Source organism: Lemur catta, chromosome 1, assembly GCF_020740605.2.
Source record: "Lemur catta isolate mLemCat1 chromosome 1, mLemCat1.pri, whole genome shotgun sequence".
NCBI classification, from domain to species: Eukaryota; Metazoa; Chordata; class Mammalia; order Primates; family Lemuridae; genus Lemur; species Lemur catta.
In genome coordinates, this window is record NC_059128.1 from 162241541 (window position 1) to 162264620 (window position 23080).

The 23080-nt window shown below is 35.8% G+C and overlaps 1 protein-coding gene across 2 annotated transcripts in view; it reads left to right on the forward strand.

Annotated features, from left to right (window-relative positions):
- TBC1D5 (TBC1 domain family member 5) overlaps positions 1–23080 on the forward strand; it is a 538038-nt gene that overhangs the window by 463969 nt on the left and 50989 nt on the right. Inside the window, exons 18-19 of one of the 2 annotated variants that reach the window (XM_045538232.1) lie at positions 3706–3977; positions 8300–8365. In XM_045538232.1, coding sequence (XP_045394188.1) covers positions 3706–3977; positions 8300–8365 — 338 coding nt within the window. The remainder of the gene's footprint in view (positions 1–3705; positions 3978–8299; positions 8366–23080) is intronic. The other variant, XM_045538239.1, reaches the window with a different exon arrangement.

Here is a 23080-nt window from a genome sequence, read left to right on the forward strand (position 1 = left end):
CAGGTATTGACATACCTTGACAGAATCTGAAAGACCTTAAACACTATCAAACAAAGTAATGGAATGACTTGTTTTTAGTGAATCATACTGGCTACTTGTAGTAAACAATGTTCATTTCCAATTTATTAGTAAAAATATTTGTATAAACCCGTCTATTTTCTAATTTGTGGTTTCTATAATCCTTTTGAAAAATCAGAGCATTTTCTCACTTCCATTCTTCTGATATTTCTATTTTTATTTAATAAATCAAAGTGAGTAATATATTTAAACACAAACAAATCCACCCATCTGAAATGTACAAATGTACCTAAGTAACAATTAAGTCAACAGACTGTTTAGAAAATGAGAAAACACTTTGATGCTATTGCTATTATCGGATATAATTGTGTAGCTTTAAATGCTTTTATTGGAAAAGAGAGAAAATGAAGAATGACTAAGTGAATGAATGAACTAAGCATTCAATCTTGGAGAATGCAAGGAAAGAAATAACAAAAATATAAATTAGAATATAGAGAAAATTAAATTGAAAATTGATTCTTTAACAAAAATATAAACAAGCATCTAACAAAATTTGAAATAAACAAATATTAGATATTTAATACCAGTTCTAAAACTAAATATATAGGCAGAAAGAAAATAAACCAGGGTGATGTCAAGATTTAGATATCAGGAGAGAGAAAAGGTTGTGGGTAATTGTTACAGAGGTGATAATATGATAATGGCTTTTGAAAGCTTCAGAAAGATTTTAGAAGTTGGATGAAAACAGATCATGGCTCTGGTGACTAAGAAAGCACTGGAGACTCTAAAAATTCTTTCAGTAGAGAGTGGGTCAGAAAGCCAGGTTGCTTTCTGGCTCAAGCTAAAGTAACCCATTTGCATAGTTACAGAAACTGAACCAAAGCAGCCCAATGGTGAAGTCAGGTCAGAATTAGGTTCTGGTACAGGTATTTTGAAAAGGTTATTTGATCTTCAGAAAATGCCCCTGTTGATGCTGACTTAACCTGCTAAATGAAGTTGTGCCAAAAGTAAATTCTTGACCCAAATTTAAAACAACCTCTCCTAGATGGTGCTATTTTTAATAACAATAAGTAGACAGTAGTAAAAGCCTTCAGTTACACAGAATTAGTTATTCATTAAATTTGATATTCATTGTCTTGTTACCTCCAGATTCTTCTTGCCATTTATTTCAACATTGTTTACACATTGCATTCCACCTTTAATCCAGTCCAGTCCGCACTGCCCGTCAGATCTCTGACAACTGCATTAATTTTCATTAATTCAACACACATGACTTAATAGTGCATATCACAGCCATTAATAATTGTTGGAAGTTGTGTAGTATTTCATTTGAAGAATGCTGCTACTCATATTTTAGATCCAAATTAGGTAACCTGGCATAAAAACTGTGATGCCTAAAAAAAACAAACAAACTATGGGCAGATTGCTTTCCCTAGAAGTACACAATTTACAGTTGCTTATATCCTAAAAATACATGCAGTCACCCTCAATAGTTGTTTTGAAAAGAAAATATTGTTCTGGAAGCCATGAGTAGTAGATGAGGGAGTAAGTGGTTTAAAAAAATTCAAAAAAGGAAAACTATGTTCATCCCCTTTTAAGAGCTATTCAGATGAAAAATTGCTCGGCATAAGCTTGATCTATATGTTTTTCATGGTTATTAGTAGTAATGAAGATACATTAACCATATTCTCTTGATAATGCTCTAGCAGTTTCTTAGTACTTTTATCAACATATAAATTTTACAACTGGCAATCTGGGAATTTGACTAGTACATTTTTGTGTATAAAAGAGGCTAACAACATTATAACTTCTTCATATCTGTGAATTATGAATCTTGACTTGCAAACAAGCAAAACTAAAATGCAACAGAACTTCAAAATCATGATAACTCTTCTTTCTACTACCACTCACAAGGAATAGGAGTGCATGCAGGATGCTGAGTGGAATATAATGCCAGAGGTAAATGCCTAGTTAATCCAGAATGTATGAGTTCTTTTCATTTCAGTCATTCTTTTCTTCTCAATAAACATGTATTGAGTGCCTTCTTTATTGCTAACCTGTAGTACTTATAAATTGACAATGTTCTACTTCATTTGGAAGCAGCTGAAAAATGAAGGTAAGTGGTGCATAATCACCATATATATCTTTATATCCATTAGGAAACATTATTTTTAATAATTTTTGGAAGGACATTAAATAGCTCAAGTCTTTAAAGATGAAACTTGATGCCAAAAGAACCATTTGAAATTTTTCACACTTAATTGAGTTATAAATGAATAGATCTTGCTTTTATAAAGCTAAATTCCATGTTTTAAATTTGATTTGTCCTATCTGCAAAGCAATGTAAGTCTTCAATACCTAGCCCATAACATTAGCTAGTACCATTAGAGAAAGCTTTATGGAAGAAGTATACTTTTTTTTTCCCTTTTATTCTAGAACTATGGATCAATTCTGTTTTAGAGCGATATCTAGTTAATGCTAAAGATATAGCTGTCATATAAAAAGTAGAATTACTACATAAGTGCTACCAGGTAGGTCTGGGAGAAGGAAATGAGAGTAAAATTCAGTTTAATTAAAATCAAATAAGTGGATCTCTCAAAGTTGATTTTCAGTTTCCCACTTTTATGAAAAAGAAGCAAAAATATAAGGAAATAAGTTTCTATTAATGATTTGGTTACTAAAAATACAAACTTTGGTATTGTCATGGAGTTGCAGTACCTCCTACAACTAAAATAATTTATAATCCTAACTGGTCTTCAAGGTAATTCTGAATCATCTGGGAAGTAATTGTTCATTTAACAAATGTTTACTTGGTGCCCTCGATTTGCCAGACACAGTTACAACACAGATACTGGTGAACCTTGGAAAGCAAGAGAGAAAGTGTGTAAGGGAGAGAAGAGTGGTTAAGGGAGTTGACAGCTGCTGAGAGGTAGAGTCAAATAAGAACAGACCTCTGGATCTGCAATGCAGAAGTCACTGGTGACCTTGAGGAGTGGTTTTAGGGCAATGGCAAAGAGGCCACAGCCAGAGCTTAGCGGACCAAAGACTGAAGAAGCAGAAGTAGCAAGTTAAGATAGCTTGAAAATACATGTTTTGAGTAGGGAAAGAAATGGGATGGCAACCTGAAAGGAATGAGAGTTCAAAGGAAAAGTTAGTATGCACACATACACACGCACCGTGGTTGTACGCTAATGGAATGATGCAGCGAAGGAGAAGATGATGCAGGTGAAAAGGACACAGAAGCAGTAATCTCAGAATGTCAGAGGAGATGGGATTTAGATCACAATAGAGAAGCTGGTCATGGCTAGAAGCAGGGACTCTTCTTCCACTGTGACAGGCATGTAGATGCAGCTACCATTTAACAAATACTTATAAAGCGCCTACAATGTGCTAGGCAATGGCAATATAGCATTTAACAAAAGGACAAAAGTCCTTGCCCTCAAGAAACTTATATTCAAATGGGGATTGGAGGAGGTGGACAAATGATAACCAAATAAATAAGTAAAATATGTTAGATGATGAAAAATGCTGTCGAAAAATAACGAGGGATGTAAGGAAGGAGGATATAGAGTGCTGGAGTTGGGGTAAATGTGGATTGCAATTTTAGTGGACTGGATACCAGTGGAGTATGTGAAATAGAGTCATCCTCTTAATTTAAATGATATCTCTCCTTTTTTTTTCTTGCAGGACCAATACTAAAGGTGCTCCTCTGAATATAAATAAGGTCTCTAATAGCCTGATAAATTTTGGAAGAAAGTTGATTTCCCCAGCGATGGCTCCAGGCAGCGCTGGTGGCCCTGTACTCGGGGCCCAAAGCAGTAGCTCCTCCTCTGCTGCGATTCCCACCAGGACTTCAGCAGAGGCCCCCAGGCAGCACTTGCCACAGCAGCAGCAGCAGCAGCAGCAGCAGCAGCAGAGGCTGATGAAATCGGAAAGCATGCCAGTGCAATTGAACAAAGGTAGGGGAAAAACGCTAATAAATCCAAAGAAAACTTTTATAGTATAGCCTGGAATTTCCTCACCTTTTTATAAGGAATCAACCTCCAAGAAATAGAAATTAATGCAAAACTTATTTTTTTAAATCTGTTACATTTGATCCTTTTTAAGTTGAAATATCAGATACTGTATTGTTCTTAATTAAAAACATTTTATGAGGTAATTTGTTAAGGGTTTTTTTTTTTTTTTTAACACTTATGTTCTAGTATACTTCAATTTTGTCCTGTGGGTGCCCGTATAGTATGATGGCATGAATTAGCACAACAGAGAACTTGAGATCAGTTGACTCTGTTCTCTGCTAACTTTGTATAGTAATGCTTCTGACTAGAAGAGAATTTGAAATGGGAAGTTCAGATACTGTGGGCTTTACTAGCCATAGCATTCATCAGTGCAGTGCACTAGGCTTGTGGTCTCTCATCCAGCTGCTTCACCTCTAGGGAATATAAACTAGAATCTTGAAGGGAGGAAAACATCTAAACTATCTCAAGCAGCTGAAATAAGTGTATGAGTCCATGCACCAAGAGTTAGAACCACAGAATGTTAGAGCGGAGGAAACCTGGGAGATCATGCAATCTAAACATCTCATTGGACGACTGAGGGGCACTGCTGTTGCTACGTTGGTAGTACTTGCGCTGCTAGGACGCAGGTGAGCTCGTTTCTTTCCTGGGCCCTTTCAAGTGCTTCGCCTCCCTCATGTACTTTATTCATAAGAGAGCCTTTGAGGTTCTTACTCAAATCTTTACACTCCTATTTTCCACCTGTTTTTAAAATGACATAATGTGTTAGGTCACCCTGTTCTTAACAGATTAGAAACAGCTACATTTATTTTTAGTGGGAGGGCTCTGCTAACGATACTATAGAAACAAGAAATAGTAATATGATGGCAGAATATGGAAAACAATCCTAAAACCTCAGAAAGCACGCAGTCTGGGGCTATTAGTGTCAGAGCAAACATCCTGACCCAAGCCTCATTCATGTCTTAAAGGGATCCCTCTGTTGTATCATTGTTTGGTAACTAGTATTGACAATAACAATAGTAATATTGTCAGTAAGTAGACCTTAAACTATGTTCCATATACTCTGTTTAAGAAAATTATTAAAAATTTTACATATGGCATTTAAATGGGTAAATGTAAGTTAAATGAATTTTATTCCCCAGTGATGAAAAATGATGAGCATTCTTCAATAATGAGTGTATTTGTGTGTGTCTGTATTCTTCTATTGGTTACATATGTTACCTATCTTTTCTATTTTTCTTTGCCTATGTGAAATACTAGATTTTATATAATTAGTATTTAAATTTCCATTGGAATATTCAATTACCTTACATATGACCATTTCATTGAAAATTACATTCTTTTTGATGTAGAGCTATCACACATGATTTTAAAAAAAGGAGACTTCAAATCATTAACATGTTGTAAATGTATTTTAATGCCAGGAGACATGCCCACTTCCAGAATGGAAATGAATGTTATTTTATATATTTCTTAATTGTACTGTTTTATTGTTCTAAACAAATATGATTTCAATATTGCTTTGATAACAAGCTGTAGTCAGTTGTAATTCTAACTGATGGGAGGCAAATGAGTCAGAGAATCTCTTAATGTTGTAGCTTAAATTTTCTGAGGAACCAAGCCAAATGACTATAGAAATATAAAGTTGTATCTCTAAGGAAATGTCAAGTATTAATATCACAGTAAGTGAGAAAGGAAGTGCATAGAGATGGAACAATTGATGAAAACTAAGTCCCCAGTTATAAGGAGACAACAGAATACTTAAGCAAAGTATTTGGAACATGAGTATCACTAGGGCATTTTGTAACTGATCCCTGTGCTGAAAGAAAGTAGCCTTGTTTGGCAACCCTCTCATATTTTTATTTCTGATTCCTTCTCCTCATGTCAATCTACCAAAAAAGCTTGTCAACCTTCATATTAAAGATAAATATTCCTGCTAACACCCCTCCCTGCATAAAGATTTGAATAAAATAAATAGCAAAGAAAATAGTTTAGAGAAGTAGAAGATACCGTGGTTTGATACTCTTCCTTCACTCACCCACTGATGAACCCTAAAGGACACCCTGAAGCTCTTGGACCCTTTGTTTCCTCACTGTAAAATAACAGGTTTGGGCTGCTCCCTAGGGACTCTCCCAGCTCTAAAAATCTATGGTTCTTTTGGTAAAAGATATATTTATTAACTATACAATGAAAAATATTTCTCCATCATTGGTTTTTCGTGCTGGTATCTCTGACAAGTATCCTGCTGTGCTGTCACACTGACAAATCTGCAAGCATGTCACCTGGTCCCATAGATCAGTGAATACAATATTTAGCCTGTCAGGAGGCTCGTGTTGGAATATGATTTCTAACTATCTCAGAACAGAGTCATCTACTTAGTACCTTTGAGGAAAGATAACGTAATAGCCTTTTTAGTGTACTCTGCTGGAAAATGTGAAAGTTGTTTTGAAAAATGGTTGTTTATAAAGATGAAACTGTTTATGGTTTTCATAGATTAGTTAACTCTCAATTATTTGTGCTTATATGCTCATATAGGGGGACACTGATATTTGTAACCCAAATTCATACATGTTGCTTGACATGAGTTTAGTTTGTGTGTGTGCTGGGGGTGGGTGGGATAGTGAAAGAAAGCAGCAGCAGCACAGATGTTCCCCACAATTTTCTTGATGATATGTAATATTAAAATGAGTTTTCAGTCTCTATATGTTATTACATATAATAATAGATGGTCTAGAAGAAGCAAAGTAAAATGAGTAGCAGGCATAGAACTGAAAATGTCCTTCAAATACATAGAAATTAGGCATACCATTTATCAGTGATTTGAGAGTTAGCTATATAATGAAAATCCGAGGCCAATTTTTGCAAAAAGCTGTTTATCACTTATTTGGGATGTGTTCCTATTTATAGATATTATTTCACTTATAGGAGACTGTAATTATGTACTGTTAATTGATAGGAATGTTATAATTACAACCCACCGATTTCCACATGAGCTGGCCATGCTATAAATCATATTTGTAGCAAGTGGTCAGGACACTGAAGGCATGTTATTTAATTCAAAAATTGATTTTTTTACTACTATACATATTATATAAAATCTAAAAGGGAAGTAAGTCTATTAATCATAAATTATTATACATAGAAAATATGATATTTTTTAAACTACTTTTTCTTTAGCTTGTTAATCTCAAAATAGCATAGGCCTTCGGATGGTGATATATTCAGAGGATTATCCTGTTGACAATGACTGTACTCAGTGCTGAACTTTGTCATCCAGGAAGGAAATCGAAGAACCAAAAAGTCTCCCTTCTAAATGTTAGTGCACCTCAAGTTCTTCACAAGATTTCCTGTTATGCTCCTTTTCCTTACTTTCTTGTGTTCTTAAAATGCACTCGGTTTTTTTTTCTTTCTGTTTGCTTTGTCTATATTTTTAATTGCTTTTTAATTTGAACGTGTCTTTATTTTAAGCACTTACTATAGGTCCAATTTGTAAATGAAATCTTGCCTATAATAAGTATATCAAGTTAAGGGTATGCAGTTCACAGATTTATTTTTACATGTTGACATTTATAAGTACATGTGGTAACTTATGAAGTCGTTTCATTACTTAATATGAAATTATATCTTATTTAGGTCTTTATCTTATCATTGAAGAAGTTGGTTTCAAGTTTAGTTAAAAATAAATTTTGTCTGATATAGGATAGAATCAATTTCAAAAGAATGCCTATTTTTAAATAAACGACATATAGCTTACATTTGGATGAAAAATTTTTTTTTCAAAAAGAAAAAGAAACTATAAAATCACACTAATATTTGTAGCATCATGAAATCTGCTCAGCAAAATCTTTCGATTGCTAAAGTTTCCTATACTCGAGACTAGTAGAAATTTATTTATGTTTTAAGAAAAACAAACACAAAAGCTTCTTAGGAAACACTCTTAAATTTTATTTCCTTTAAAAATGTTTTAGATTAAAATTTTAAGCACCATGAAATCTGCTCAGCAAAATCTTTTGATTGCTAAGGTTTCCTATACTCTAGCCTAGTAGAAACTTTCTTATGTTTTCTTTAAGCAAAACAAACACAAAAGCTTCTTAGGAAACACTCTTAAAAATTATTTCCTTTAAAAATATTTTGATTTTTTAAGCTTGTCCTATATTTTTTGTTGTACTATATTTTTAGTAATTTGATAAAAGTATTACAACATTGAGTATGAAAGAAAAGTTATTTCCTTTTTGTGAAATCTAATTATTTTTTCTTATGAAATCTAGGCGATGTAGTTACAGGAAACGATGCTCAGGTTTCTGTTCCTGTCCAGACGCTAACTGACCTCCAAGGTACAGTTACTATAGCAACATATAGCGTATCTCTCTCTCTCTCTCTCTCTCTACCATATTGCAATTGCCTACTCCAAAACTCCATTTTTCCTTTTGCCCACCCTCCATTCATACTGTTTTCAGTTCACTACCATTTTTCAGCCACTGAGTGGCACTGTTGTTTAGAACAAAAATCCCTTCTCATCTCATATCTTGGTGATGCTGAAACTGGCTGTGATGTGGGTTTTCTATTAAGTGTGCACAAGCTTCTTTCTTTGCAAAATATGATTCACCCTACGTTGTACGGCTATTTTAACACATTACACTTTATGTGGCGGCTCACACTAAGGTGTTTTTTTTGTTACACAGGTGCTCCGTGGCAGTATTTGACAAATTAGTTCTGAAATTAAACAATTTATTTGCTGTGATTAGCCAGAAGTACTTATATTTTACCAAAAAGAATTACATCCTGATTTTGAAATGTTTTTAAGTATAGCCTTTGTATTATGAATTATATTAACACAAAGTGTGTTGCAGCAAATATCCATATACAGTAACTGGTAATGCTTTAAAATAAAAAGAGAACATTTTAATATCTATTTGTTCAAAATATAGAAAAAGCATTTTAAGAAAAACAAAAAGTGATAATCATATTTAGTACCTCCTGTGGAATTTTAAAACATGTAAATATTTAACATTGCTGCATTAATCTTTTATTATGTAATCTTTTAGATGAAATATGCCAAGGAGAGGATTTCTGTATTAAATGGAAGCGTAGACTAACTTTAAGAATCTTCAAATCAAATTCAGACTAAAATGATAGCAGTATTAATTAAAATTCACGGTTTTCTTAATTTAAAATATCCATATAGTATAGTCATGCTGGTAGTATTAAAATGTTGTTTTGATAGTGATATAAATAAATGCAAAAAAGGATTGTGATTAAGAGATTATGTGTTGGCTTAACTTCAAAAAGAAAACCACACTGAGGCAGCAGAGGAGAGTGTGCTCTCACTTCTATATATAGTTCCGTGTTTCACAGGTACAGTTTCTGGCTGTATTCTGGTAATTGAACCAGATGACCTTTAAGGGCTTTTCTAACTCAGGGATTCTGTGAAGAACTGTTTACTCTTCTTGGTGTCTGTTAAGTGATCTGCCTAATAAAGGGGGTATAGTAGCATGGAAAATAGAAAAGGCAGATAATCTCCACATGATTTCTCTGTAGCTTTGCACTTTGATGAATATTAATGTGATCATCTGATACAGTGAGAATTCACAGGACTTAAATCTGTTCCCTAAAATTAAATTCTGAGACTCATAGACAACTTTTTAACAAGTGTTTGGTTGTCCCAAAGTTACTTGCTACAGAGTAGATCTTTGGCTTCTCTGCAAAGCATGGTCTATGGAGCCCAATTTATGCCTCTGGAAAGAGAGAGCTGAGGGTTGGCTTGCTTATTCTGACTTCTGCTTCGATGCTATTGCTCAATCTATTTCTTTCCTACAGACCAGAGCCATATGAGCAATGTTACTCTCTTAATAGAACTTTGAAGAGGGAGGTTATATCATTTTGTTCTAATAATTTGTGTTATATGAGTAATCGTCTCATTCATCTCACAAGTATTTATTGTGTGCCTACTATGTGCCAAGCTCTGTTTTCATTGGCTCCTTGGATTTCCTTACAGCTTTATCCAGTTGCTTGATCATTACCTTTGTTTTACATGACCCAGTTAAGCCTGCATAGTCAGAAACCAGCTCTTTTTCTAGATACTCTGTTCAGAATCCCTTCTGCCTCCCACACTCTAACAGAGATTATATCAGTCTGATAGGGAAAGTTCCAGCTACTTTAATAGAAATGAATCACAAATAAACAGCTTTTGATCCATGGTGATGATTCGACAATGATGAGACAATGAGAAGACCCCTACCCTGATTTGGAGAAGTTACTTTTTGTTTTCCTCAACATACTTCCTGAAGAGTACCAAGAAGCAAAAGGAAGTAGAAGTAAACCAAAATAGTTGTGGCAACAAAAACCTTTCTATCTATGCTTAATCAGATCAGTAATATTAAGAAGTTGGAGAACTTCGTCAGAGGTGCCAAACCTATTATTGTCCCCTGTTTTTCAAGAGTAGATACACTTTTTAATTTCAGGGAATTAAACTATTTATATTTTTTCAAGTGTCTTTTTTTCAAAGTAAAGAAGTAAATTTCAAGAAATGAAGTAAATATCAATACTTTCAATGATTCTTTGATTATATATAATCTTTCTCAATAAAATTTTATGTCTGTATCTTTGACTTTTAACACACAGTAGTTATATGGGATCTAATTTTTTAAGGAAAGAACCAAGTGTAAAGTGAGTTTCTACAATTTAGGTCAATAAGTAATGTTCAGAGAACTATTGGGAAGTTCCATTTTTATATCTTACAGTGTAGGTTGCAGTCACAAAAAATGTGCCACAGCAGAATTTGTTTTTCAAAGACTTAATGAGTCTCCAAATTTCATTTTGAAAATTGCATACCCACCTCTAGAAACCTTTTTCAAGAGATATTTGGGAATTTATTCACAAATCAAAAAGCTTTAAAACACAGGTACACACAGAAGACTCACACATATTCTTCCAAAGAGAATTAAGAGTTTATTTAATATAACAACAGAAGTACAGTCAACCCCCTATATCCATGGGCTCCACATCTGTTGATTCAACCAGCCACAGATTGAAAATATTTGGAGAAAAGAAATTGCTTCTGTACAGAACACATACAAATTGTTTTTCTTGTCATTATTCCCTAAACAATACAGTATAACAGCTGTTCACATTGTATTAGGTATAAGTAATCTAAAGATGACTAAAAGTATACTATATGGAAGGTTGTGAATAGGTTATATGCAGATACTACTGCCATTTTATATGAGACTAAAGCATCCATGGATTTTGGTATCTGCAGGGATTTTGGAACCAATCCCCCATGGATACTGAGGGACAGCTGGATTTAAGTATTATCACATAATGGGCCTTAACAAAGAAATTTAGATTTCTTAAGTAATTTCTATAGGCATCTTTAAAATTTATATTTGTATATATGTACTTATGGATGTGAATACAAACATGTATGTATGGATATCATTATATCATCAGAGTATTTTTAAATATAAAAAGGAAAAATAAAGATCAAAACTCTTCCTGTCCAGGTAATCACTGTTGATATTCTTAAGATAAAGAACTGAAACACATATAATATTAGATGCTTTCAATTAATTAAATTTATTAAATAAAAAATGGGGAGGGGAGAACTCTGTTTTCTCCTCCTACCTCTTTCTGCCAGCCCATTTCCCCGAGGGTAATCACTGTTAAGTGGTTTCTTATGATCCCTTCCAGGAAAGAAAAAATACTTTATAAATTGAGGACTCCTATGGGAGTCACGTTAATGTGATAAGAGCTCACTTGTTTGGAAATGACTTTCCCTCTAGACCATCAACGAGCAAGCACCAATAGAAATGTCCCAGTGCAAATGACAAGCAGCAAATTGGTAGGATAAGGAGAGGGATGTCAAGTCACTAGAATAGGACGGAGCAATGACAAGAAAAAGAGTCTCTCCCCTCACTCTCGTGACCGAAAAGCCAAAAAATGATCCCTATGGATGATACTGTATTTGCTGCTCTCGTTCCTTTCGAGAAGTGCTAGACCTAAGGCAGAACAAATAGTTCCATTATGTTTAGTATAATCACTTTAAGGCAGAGAAATATATGTAAAACTAATTTGGGGAAGCATCAATTAGCTAGAAAACGCATTTTTGTGGAATGCCTATTCCAAAACACATTAAATAAATGAGTTGTTTTTGGACTGAGAACAAGATCAGAATTTGCCCTTTACTTTCAAAAGGCTTCATTCCATTTTTCTGTAATCTAATTTTAGGTCACATTTACTACAGCCCACTTGGCATAACCCTTATTAGGGGACAGAGTGGTGCGGCTTTGCCCAGCATAAGCTCTGGAGTTGGGCCTGGGATTCAATCCTGGCTCCATCACTGTCGTGACAGATGACCTGGAGGAGATTCCTTAACCTCTTAAGTGGTAAAGAGAGAATAAGACTGGCTACTTCAAGGATTGTTGCAGGACAATATCACAGCACCTGCCCCATAGTCAGGGTTCTGGGGCGCTACCTACTCAGGGTAGTGATGCTGATGGTAATACCATTAACGTGTTTTCCTCAAACACTAGAATTTGATTCTAGCTTTGAGAATCAAATTCTCTATCTCTCTTTTCTTAATTATGACTTCCAGTATTCTAAAAACATATGTTTGCATTCAAGTACCTGATCCAACAGTGCTTGACTTCTGTGGTCAGGCTAGACTCAGCATGTCTATTCCAGGGGCTCCACATACAAGCTGCCTCCATTCGCTGTCTGGTAGTACCAAGATGTATGTCTTTATGAGTAGACATCAGCCTTCTTGCTCTGTTACTCAAGTCTTCAAGATAACAAACTCTTACTAGAGAAGGGCCAGATGTCTGTTGTTTTCTTCTGGTCACTATATAAAGTCAAGGTGATCCCCTTTCTGTGGCCTCGGCACTGGGGTTCCCAGGCTTTTTCCTTTCTGCTTTCTGGGCTGTGCTTCCCCATCAAGCCCGCCTCCCCAGACCTTCAGCTACCTGAACATTTTGCTTTTGGGTGTCCAGTGTCCAACTCCCTCAGCTGGTCTCCTGTCTACTGGGGTTCTGCCTATCTTTTTAGGAATACACCCAGCCTCTGTTCTTACTTCCCACTGAGTTTAATAAGAGAAAAGCCATGAAAATATTATAAATGTATGGAGCATGGTAGGAACTTAATAAATATTATCTTCCCTTCCTCTTTCCTTCCCTCTGAGCTCCTCACTGATGCCTGTGAAGCTCATTCAGTCAACTTAGACTCTTGACAAATAGCCTCCATTGACTTGGAGCACATTGAGTGTTTCAGAGGGAAGGAGAATGAAGGAAGGATATAATATACCTAGACACAGCCATGTCTAGTCCTACAGTAACTGTGCAATTTAGGAAAAAAAAAGATAACTCTTCTTGGCAGATGCAGCTCACACCTGGGAACCTGACTACACAAGAAGAACGTGGCCCGGATTTCAGTGACTCTACCAGGCAGTCTTATGTGAGTCATATATGACGTTCCTTTGCCCAGAGCCAGTTAGCTGAAGTCTATGGGAGAACATTGAGAAGTACAGCCAGTGTCCCACCAGGAGAGGTCCCACCAGAAGAAAACCTGCAAATGTGTAACCCAGAGTACTGCATATTGAACTGTGTGCTCTAGGTTTGGAAGCCACCACTATGCCTTCCATTAGACATGGCTTATGTCTATTGAGAGTGTGTGCTAGGCACCATGCTAAACCCTTTACATTATCCATTTAGGACAGGTGGCCGCTTGTAAATGAGAACTGTGGCTTATGGAAAGAGTCAATGACTCCTTCACAGCCACACAACTAGATGTACACTGAGTTTAGATTCAAACCTAAACATGTTTGATCCACCAGGTATTGGCTTGAGGAATTCTATCCTGTAAACACCTCAAATCTACCATCACAGCTTTAGTTTAAGCCCGTGTAATCTCTTGACTGGGCCAATGCAACAGATGCTTCACTCAAGCCCTTGTAATCCTCATGCTACTTAACTGCTTAAAATCTGTAGTAACTCACATCATCCACCAACAAGATAAAGGCCTTAACATTAGAACAAGGAGCTCTTCTTGATCCAGTAGACCCTTGATCTGGGCTCATCATCCCCCTGTCCCCTGCTCCCCAGGACTGGATGACCAGGGGAGAGACTAAGCTAATATTTAGGGTACCAGTAACTTTTAGAAAGAATTTGATCTTTCTTAATCTGTGCAGCTTATGAGGTTACAAGCTTGCTAAGACCCCTCAGCGCTGGAGTTCTCTAGGTGTAGCCTGGGCAAGGCGTCATCCACTTACCAGTTGCGCCATACAAATGTGGTCATAGTCTGTGTGTACTAGATACGAAGAAGGGAGGGAAGTCTGATAGTACTTTCTTTTCTTTTGGGGCAAGACTACTCCAAGTACCTGGGCTTTTCTTACAGACCTCCAGAGAAAACACAGTCATCTGTCCCTTAGTATCCACAGGGGATTGGTTCCAGGACTCCTGTGGATATCAAAATCCACAGATGCTTGTCTCATATAAAATGGTAATATTTGCATATGAACTGCACATGTCCTCCCGTATACTTTAAATCATCTCCAGATTATTTATACCTAATACAATGTGAATGCTATGTAAATAGTTGTTATACTGTATTTTTAAATTTGTATTATATTTATTGTTGTATTACTTATTTATTTTTTTAATATTTTCCATCCATGGTGGGCTGAATGTGCAGATGCAGAACCCAGAGATATGGAGGGAGACTGTAGTCCATCACACCTTGTGGGAACATACTCTGGTGACTCCATTTTCTTAAGCTCTAAATGTCTGTGTCCCAAAGGCACAAAAATGTTAGTGAACTAATTTCCATAATTGAGGAGAAACATATCCTTTTATGTGAGATGTGGGCCAGGTTCTTTATTAATACTACCACACATTTGAAATTTGATAATTCAGAGATAAGGTCTGATAAGAGCTGACCTTAGTATTATCACTGAAAAGGAAGCTTGCTAAGCATAATAATAATTGCAGAGGAAACCTGTGGGTATTATTGCCCCTCACGGGAACAAACTGCTTTCAGATTCTTTCTGGATTGTGTGCTTATTCTTATACCATAAATAATTGATAAGCTAATTTATTAAAACAGGCATTCTAAAGGTTTCTCCCAGGCACATCATTACCATATGTTTGTTACAATAGTTATAATATGCCTTCATGTTGTGAAAAACATTTGGAAATTTAGACTGTTCATTGGTTTATACCTATGCCGTCCCCTGGGCTACCGGCCCCAACACTTACTGGTATCCCCTAGCCACATGTGACCACCGAGGAATATCTGTAAGTATGAAATATGCACTGGATTTTGAAAACTTTGTGAGGGAAAAATGAATGTAAAATATGTCAATAATTTTTTTCTTTTGATTACATTTTGGACCAACAATAGTTAGGATGTATTGGGTTAAATAAAATAAATTATTAAAATTAATTTCACTTTTTTTTACTTTTTAAATGTGAATACTAAAAAATTGAAAGTTATATATGTGGTTCACATTATATTTCTATTGAGCAGCATTGGCATATGCAGTCCTCTTCAGATATTCCAAATTGGATGTCTGCAGGCCTTTATCGTAGCCCCACAATTGTGCTAGCTTTTCCCAACAAGTGAAACCTGGCGTTTGTATAATAAATCAAGTAGGAACACTTGTAATTGAATGCAAGAGGACCGACCCCCACCCGCATCAGTTATTTTCTGTTCCTAGAAAAAGCCATCTAAAAATATATGTATTCTAAAAATTGGGTAGAAAGGCCTGTTTCCATTTTTTTCTTTTTCTTGCCATTTTGAATTAATAATTCCTTGGAGTCACCCTCCAGGATACAGAAATTAATTATATGTATTGGCATAGTCTTTAAGTTTAGACAACTCAGGGTTTAACTTACAATGTTTCTAGCTGTGTACATAACTCTATGTTCTTGGACAAGTGAATTAAACCCTCTGAGCCTCAATTTTCTCATATATAACCACCTTACAATGTCATTAGCATTAAATAAGATAATATTTGTAAAGGTCTAGATATGTACATGGACAAATATCTTGCAAATATCACATTGCTGTGGTGTATTCTAATTTTCTGATTTCTTTTTCTTTGGGTAGGCAAACTAGGGAATATGTGTATAGGGAAGTTTGGAGAAAAAAATGAATAGTACCCAGCTACAGTACCCGTAAAATCTAGAATTAAAGAAAAGGTTTCTTGGTTTTATTATAATTTTAATGTGGAAACAGTTGATTTATACAAACTAGGAAAGCTTCTGAAGATATTAATATTATTGTAATTTTTTTAAATGCAAAAATTTCCCAACAGCTTTTGATAGAATTTTACTTACATATTGAAAATTTCATATAAGTAGATATAGATATATAATGCATACTCCCTACCTTATTTCAGAAAGTATTCAAAGCAACTAAAATTGTGTAAGATTTAATGGCTATAACTACTCACAACAGTTATAATCCACAAAATTCTAACTTTTTCCAGGAGTATAATAAAATTTAATGCTTCTACCTGGAATTTTAGATTAACTCAGAATTTGAACTATAATGTCAAATATTGAGAGTCTAGAGATCATAAGTAGAGTATAATAATCAAAGGAGTAATACAGAAAATTTCCCAAAGCTGAAGAAAGATATTAGCCTGGAGATTGAAAAAAATCCCATAAGCAGGATGAAAGTAAAAAAGACTCATCCCTAGGAGTCCCATGTAAGATTTACAGAACTTCAAGGATAAAGAGGAAACTCTTTCCAGAGAGAACCCCCCAAAAAGAGGTTTTTTATAAGATAATCATCAGATAGACATCAAATTTCTTATTGGTAAAACTGAAGGCCAAAGACATGTAGTTCATTTTCAAAGTTATGAGGAAAAAATGTTTTGAACTAGAATCTTACTCTCAGCCAAATGGGCATTCAAATGGGAAGATAAAATAGACATTTGGGGACATGCAAGAATTCAGGTCTATCAATAGACTTGGTTCCCTCTGCCCTCCCATATATTTACTTATTTAGTACACACACGTATCTGTCACTTATAACTGTAAAATCATTCTTCTAAATAACTCTTGAATTAATAAGGAAATCAAAAGCAAAATTACAGATGTTTTGGAAATTCATAATAATGAGAGTGCCAAATACCAAAACCCTAAGAGATAGAGATAAAGTGATTCTTAGAGGAAATGCAATTATTAGAAAATAGGAAAGACTATAAAATATCTAAATATATAATTCAAGAAGATAGAAAAAGAACAAAATACAGCTAAGGAAAGTACAGTAATGAATAAGAATTAAAAAAAGAGATTAACAGTACATAATAAAACAGATTATGTGAATGAAACCAAAAGGTGATTCTTTAAAAACAGTGATGTAACCCAGCATTCAGTAAATCTGATCAAGAATAAATGAGAGAAAAACACTAACACAATCAAAATAAGAATTATGTTATAAGTGAATATACAGAAGAAGGATTTTTTTTTAAATTATGAGAGACTACTATATACAGCTTTCTAAGTTGAAAGTCTAGACAAAGTTTTCTCTTGCTGACATAAAAAAATTACCACAAATTTAGTGGCTTAAACAATACAAATTTATTATTTAACAGTTTTGTACATCAGAAGTCTGACACAGGTTTCACCAGGCTAAAATCCAAGTGTCAGAAGGCTTTGGGGGAGAATCTATTCCCTTGCCCATTTGCGATGTTGACAGAAGTTAATTTCTTTTGACCAAAGTCTCCATTTCCTTGCCGGCTGTCAGCTGAAGACTATTTCCAGCTTTCAGAGGATGCCGTATTTCTTGGCTTGTGGCCCCATTTCTCCATCTTTAAAGCTAGCAACACCAGGTCAAGTCCCTGTCATCCTTCAGCTCTCTTTTTTCTTCTTCATTCACATCTCTTTGACCCATTCTTCTGCCTTCCTCTTCCACTTTAAGGACTCATGATTAGATTGTCCCACCATGGTAACCCAGGATATTCCTTCATCTCAAGGTCCTTAATCTTAATCATACCTGCGAAGTCTCTTTTGCTGTGTAAAATAACAAATTCATAGGCTCTGGGAATTAAGGTCCTAGGCATTACTCTGTCTGCCATATGCTTTTTTAAGAAAGATACGAATGATCACAATTGACCCAAGAAGAAGTAGAAGCCTTTAATAGAGGAAAAACATAGGGAAAAAAATCCCAAAAGTCATCATAGCAGTGCCTTCAAAAAGTCACTAGGCTCTTTTTCTACCATGTGAGGTTACAAGAAGCCAGCATTCTGCAACTTGGAAAAGGACCCTCATCAGCATACAACCATCCTGGCACCCTAATCTTAGACTTCCAGCCTCCAGAACTGCAGAGTAATGAGTTCTAACCAACAAAGGTACATTGAGTTTTGTAGGCTGGGAAGTCCAAGGTCAGGTGCTGTGAGGGGATGGAGCAACATGGCTGAATAGAAACCAGCGATCGTCTGTCTGCACAAACACTAAATTCGACAACTCTCCAGGCAAGCAAACACCTTCAAAAGAACTAAAAATCAGGTGAGTGATCATATTACCTGGTTTTAACATTATATCAAGAAAAGAGGTACTGAAAAGGGCAGAAAAGACAGACTTGCACTGCCTGTGCCACCCCTCCCCCATCCCCTGGAAGTGCCATGCCAGCATGCTGAGTGGAGAGAGAATCTATGTGCCCCTGGGGAGGGAGAGTGAAGTGATGGTGAGACTTTGCATTGGAACCCATTATACTACAAGGCTATAAGAACCAAAACAGCATGGTATTGGTTTAAAAGTAGAGACATAGACCAATGGAACAGAATAGAGAACCCAGAAATAAAATCATCTACCTACAGCCAACTCATCTTCAAAAAAGCAGACAACAACATACACCGGGGAAAGGAAGTCCTATTCAATAAATTGTGCTGGGAAAATTGGACAGCCGCATGAAGAAGAATGAAACAGGATCCCTATCTCTCGGCATGTACATAAATTAATTCAAGGTGGATAAAAAGCTTAAATGTAAGGCATAAAACCATGAAAATTCTAGTAGAAAATGTAAGAAAAACTCTTTTAGATATTGCCCTAGGCAACAAATTTCTAAGACCCCAAAGGCAAATACAGCAACAACAAAAATAAATGGAACTTAATTAAATTAAAAACCTTCTGCACAACAAAGGAAATAATCAGTAGAGTGAATAGACAACCCACAGAATGGGAGAAAACATTCGCAAGCTATGTATCTGACAAAGGACTGATAACCAGAATCTACAAAGAATTCAAACAAATCAGCAGGAAAAAAACAACCCCATCAGAAAGTGGGTAAAAGACATTAACAGAAGTTTTTCAAAAGAAGGTAGACAAATGACCAACAAACATATGAAAAATACTCAACATCCCTAATCATTATGGAAATGCAAATTGAAACAACAGTGAGATACCACGTTACCCCTATCAGAATGGCCATTAAAAGGTCAAAAAACAGTAGGTGCTGGCATGGATGCAGAGAGAAAAGAACATTTATACACTGTTGGTGGGACTGCAAATTAGTACAATCTCCATGGAATACAGTATGACTGTTCCTCAAAGACATAAATGTAGGCCTACCATTCAATCTAGCAATCCCACTGCTGAGTATCTACCCAAAGGAAATGAAGCCATTTTATCAAAAAGACACTTGCACTTGATTGTTTATCACAGAACAATTCACAGTTGCAAAGATGTGGAATCAACCTAAGTACCCATCAGTTCATGAATGGATAAAGAAAATGTGATATATATATTCCATGGAGTGCTACTCAGCTATAAAAATGAATGAAATAATGTCATTTGGAGCAATATAGAAGGAACTGGAAAACATTATCTTAAGTGGAGTAGTATTTCAGGAATGGGAAAACCAAACACCATATGTTCTTACAAATAACTGGGAGCTAATAGGTGGGTACACATGGGCACAAAGTGACATAAAGGACATAAGAAACCAAGACGGGGGGATGATGGGAAGGTGGGTTAGGGGTAAAAACTTACCTCTTGGGTACAATGAACACTATTCTGGTGATGGGCACACCAAAAGCCCTGACTTAAGCATTATGCAAGATATCCATGTAATAAAAATACTTGTATGCATTAATATTTTGAAATTTAAAAAATTTTTTAAATGGTGAAAAAACAATACACAGACTGGAAAAATTTTTCCAAATCATATATCTGATAAGGATCTTTCACCCAGAATATATGAAGAACTCTTAGAACTCAATAATAAAAGGGCACATACCTCAATTTTAAAAATGGGCAAAATATTTGAATAAATATTTTTCTGAAGAAAATATATGAATGTCTAATAAGCATGTAGAAAGATGCTCAACATCATGAGTAACTGGTAAATTGCAAATCAAAATCATAATATCATACCGATTAAGATGGCTAAAATAAAAGGCTTATAGTAAGTGTTGATGAGATCGGAACCCTTACCTAATGCTGAGGGAAATGAAAGATTGTATTGCCACTTTTGAAAGTTTGAAGGTTTCTAAAAATGGTACAGAGTTGCTATATTGACCTGGCAATTCCACTTCTAGGTATCTACCTGAGAGAAATGGAAATATGTCCACACAAAAACTTATGCATGAATGTTCATAGCAACATTATTTATAATAGCCAAGAAATGGATATAAGCTAAATGTCCATCAACTGAATAGATAAATCAAATGTGGTATATCCATACATGGAATATTATTTGGCAGTAAAATGGCATCCAGTGCTACAGATACAGGCTACAACACATATGAACCTTGAAAACATTGTGCCATGAGAAAAAAGCCAGTCACAAAAGACTGGATATTATTCAAGTTTTATGACATACCCAGACAAGGCAAATCCATAAGGACAGAAAGTAGATTGTGGTTGCCAAGGACTATGGGAAGTGGGGGAGGTAGTGGGAGTGACTGCTAGTGGGCACAGGATTTCATTTTGCGGTGGTGAAATTGTTCTAAAATAAGAGTGGTGATGGTCATACTGCTCAGCAAATATACTAAAAACCACTGAATTATATACTTTAGAAAAGTGAATGTTACAGTATATGAATTAATTGTATCTCAAAGTGTTACTTTTCAAAAGGCAGCATTCACAGCTAATCTGTTTATGGTGAAAGTATATTTACATATTAGTGATATAATATTTAAAACAGAAAATAAATTAATAGATAGTTCCTGAGATCGTTTCCAGCTCTAATATTCTAGGACCCAATGCTATTGAGATCATTGCAATGAAAAGGTAACCCAGGGAAGTTAGGGGGTAGAGCTCTGGAGCTGAGTAGGAGACATGGAGGCAGAGAAGAGAAGTGAAGGCCTGCGTAGAATTTTCATAGTCTAGGCCCTGAATTTAGCATAAGATGCTCCTAGACCTTGGGGCCTATTCTTCCCTGCCCTTTCCTAACCTCTGGGGCCCTTCTATCCTTCAAGGCTCAACTCTAGTATCAAACATTACAGGCTGTATTCTTCAGGAATGAGACCCTGAAATGTAATTAGAAGTAGAAAAAAAAAGTGTTATTGGGGAACAACATTCTTAAAGGAAAAGAAGAGGAAACAGGATTGAGCAGAGGGATGGCAGCAGACCATGCAGACTTAACAAAGTCTCTGCCAGCCCAACAGGGAACTCTGCAGCCAAGATTTCCTATTTGAGGAGTCCTGTCTTTGGTAGAAATGGGTAGGCCCTTTAACTACCAGTCACTAGCTGGAAACCCCTCTGAGAAGAACATGAACTTAATTCAAAACCTCAGGTAGATCCTGAACAATCTAACAGCTGGAGACTGTCAGCCTACCATATTCCTTGAGGCAACAAGTTTTTCCTTAAAGGGGATCTGTCAGTACCTCCAAGCCTGCCACACTCCTGTGAAATGTGCCTTGACTCTCCTCCCACCCAGCAGGGAGGTATAATAATAGCTCTCTCTTGAGAGAGATAATACTCTTATTACCACTCTTGGTTTATCATTTATCCCTGTCACTCCAGGTTCTGAACTTTTGGAGGACAGAAACTCAATCTGAATCCCTAATGTCAAATACAGAGGAGGCTTCAGTATAATAAAATTGTCTTGAGAGCAAGAATAGGTGAGGACTCCCAGGGACTGAGAGTAGATAATTACTAGTCCGCCTATATCGTAATAACTATTTTGTACCTGGTGACCCAAGATTGTAGAAGATTACTCTGTGAAGTATCTATTATTGTCTGCTGGATTTTCTTCCTACCTCTGGCTGCTTCTTTTCAGTCAACTTTGCTGCTTTCTTGTGATGTCCCTAACTTTTAAACTTTAAAATTTCCAAGGGGCCAGTCTTTGGACTTAACCCCTTTTCAATCTATCCCTCATCTATTGATGATCTCATGGCTATAAATACAGTCTATCTGCTACTGACTTCCAAATTTATATCTCTAGCTCAGATCTCTTCCCTGAGATCCAGACTCATTCCCCACTGCCTACGTGACATCTCTATTTGGATATCTGATTAGGCAACTCAAATTCAGCAGGTCTGTAACTAAACTGTTGATCTTATTCCTAAAACCTGCTCCCTCTCTTCCCCACTTTATTAAGTAGCAGGTCCATCATTCTTCTTGCTTAGGCCAAAAATTTGGAGTTAAATTTGATTCCTCTGTTTCTCTAATATCTCTAATGGGTTTATCAGTAAATCAAGTCAATTTTTGTCCAGAATCTGACTTCTCACATCAGAATGAGTTAAATTTGGAGTTAAATTTGATTCCTCTGTTTCTCTAATATTCTAATGGGTTTATCAGTAAATCAAGTCAATTTTTGTCCAGAATCTGACTTCTCACATCAGAATGAATCTGATCATTCTGGATACTTAGATTTTTGCAGTGGTAAAAATTGGTTTCCCTGCTTTTGTCTTTGTTCCACTTCCCACCCTCCCACCTCTTCTTCCTCCTCCTTCATCTCTCCAATTCTATTCCCGACATAGCATCCAGAGCGATCCTTTCAAAATGTAAGTCAAATCATGTAACTCCTCTCCTCAAACCCTCTAGTGGTATGTCCCATGGCTTCCCTTCTCAGAGTAAAAGTAATCAAAATCATCCACAAATTTC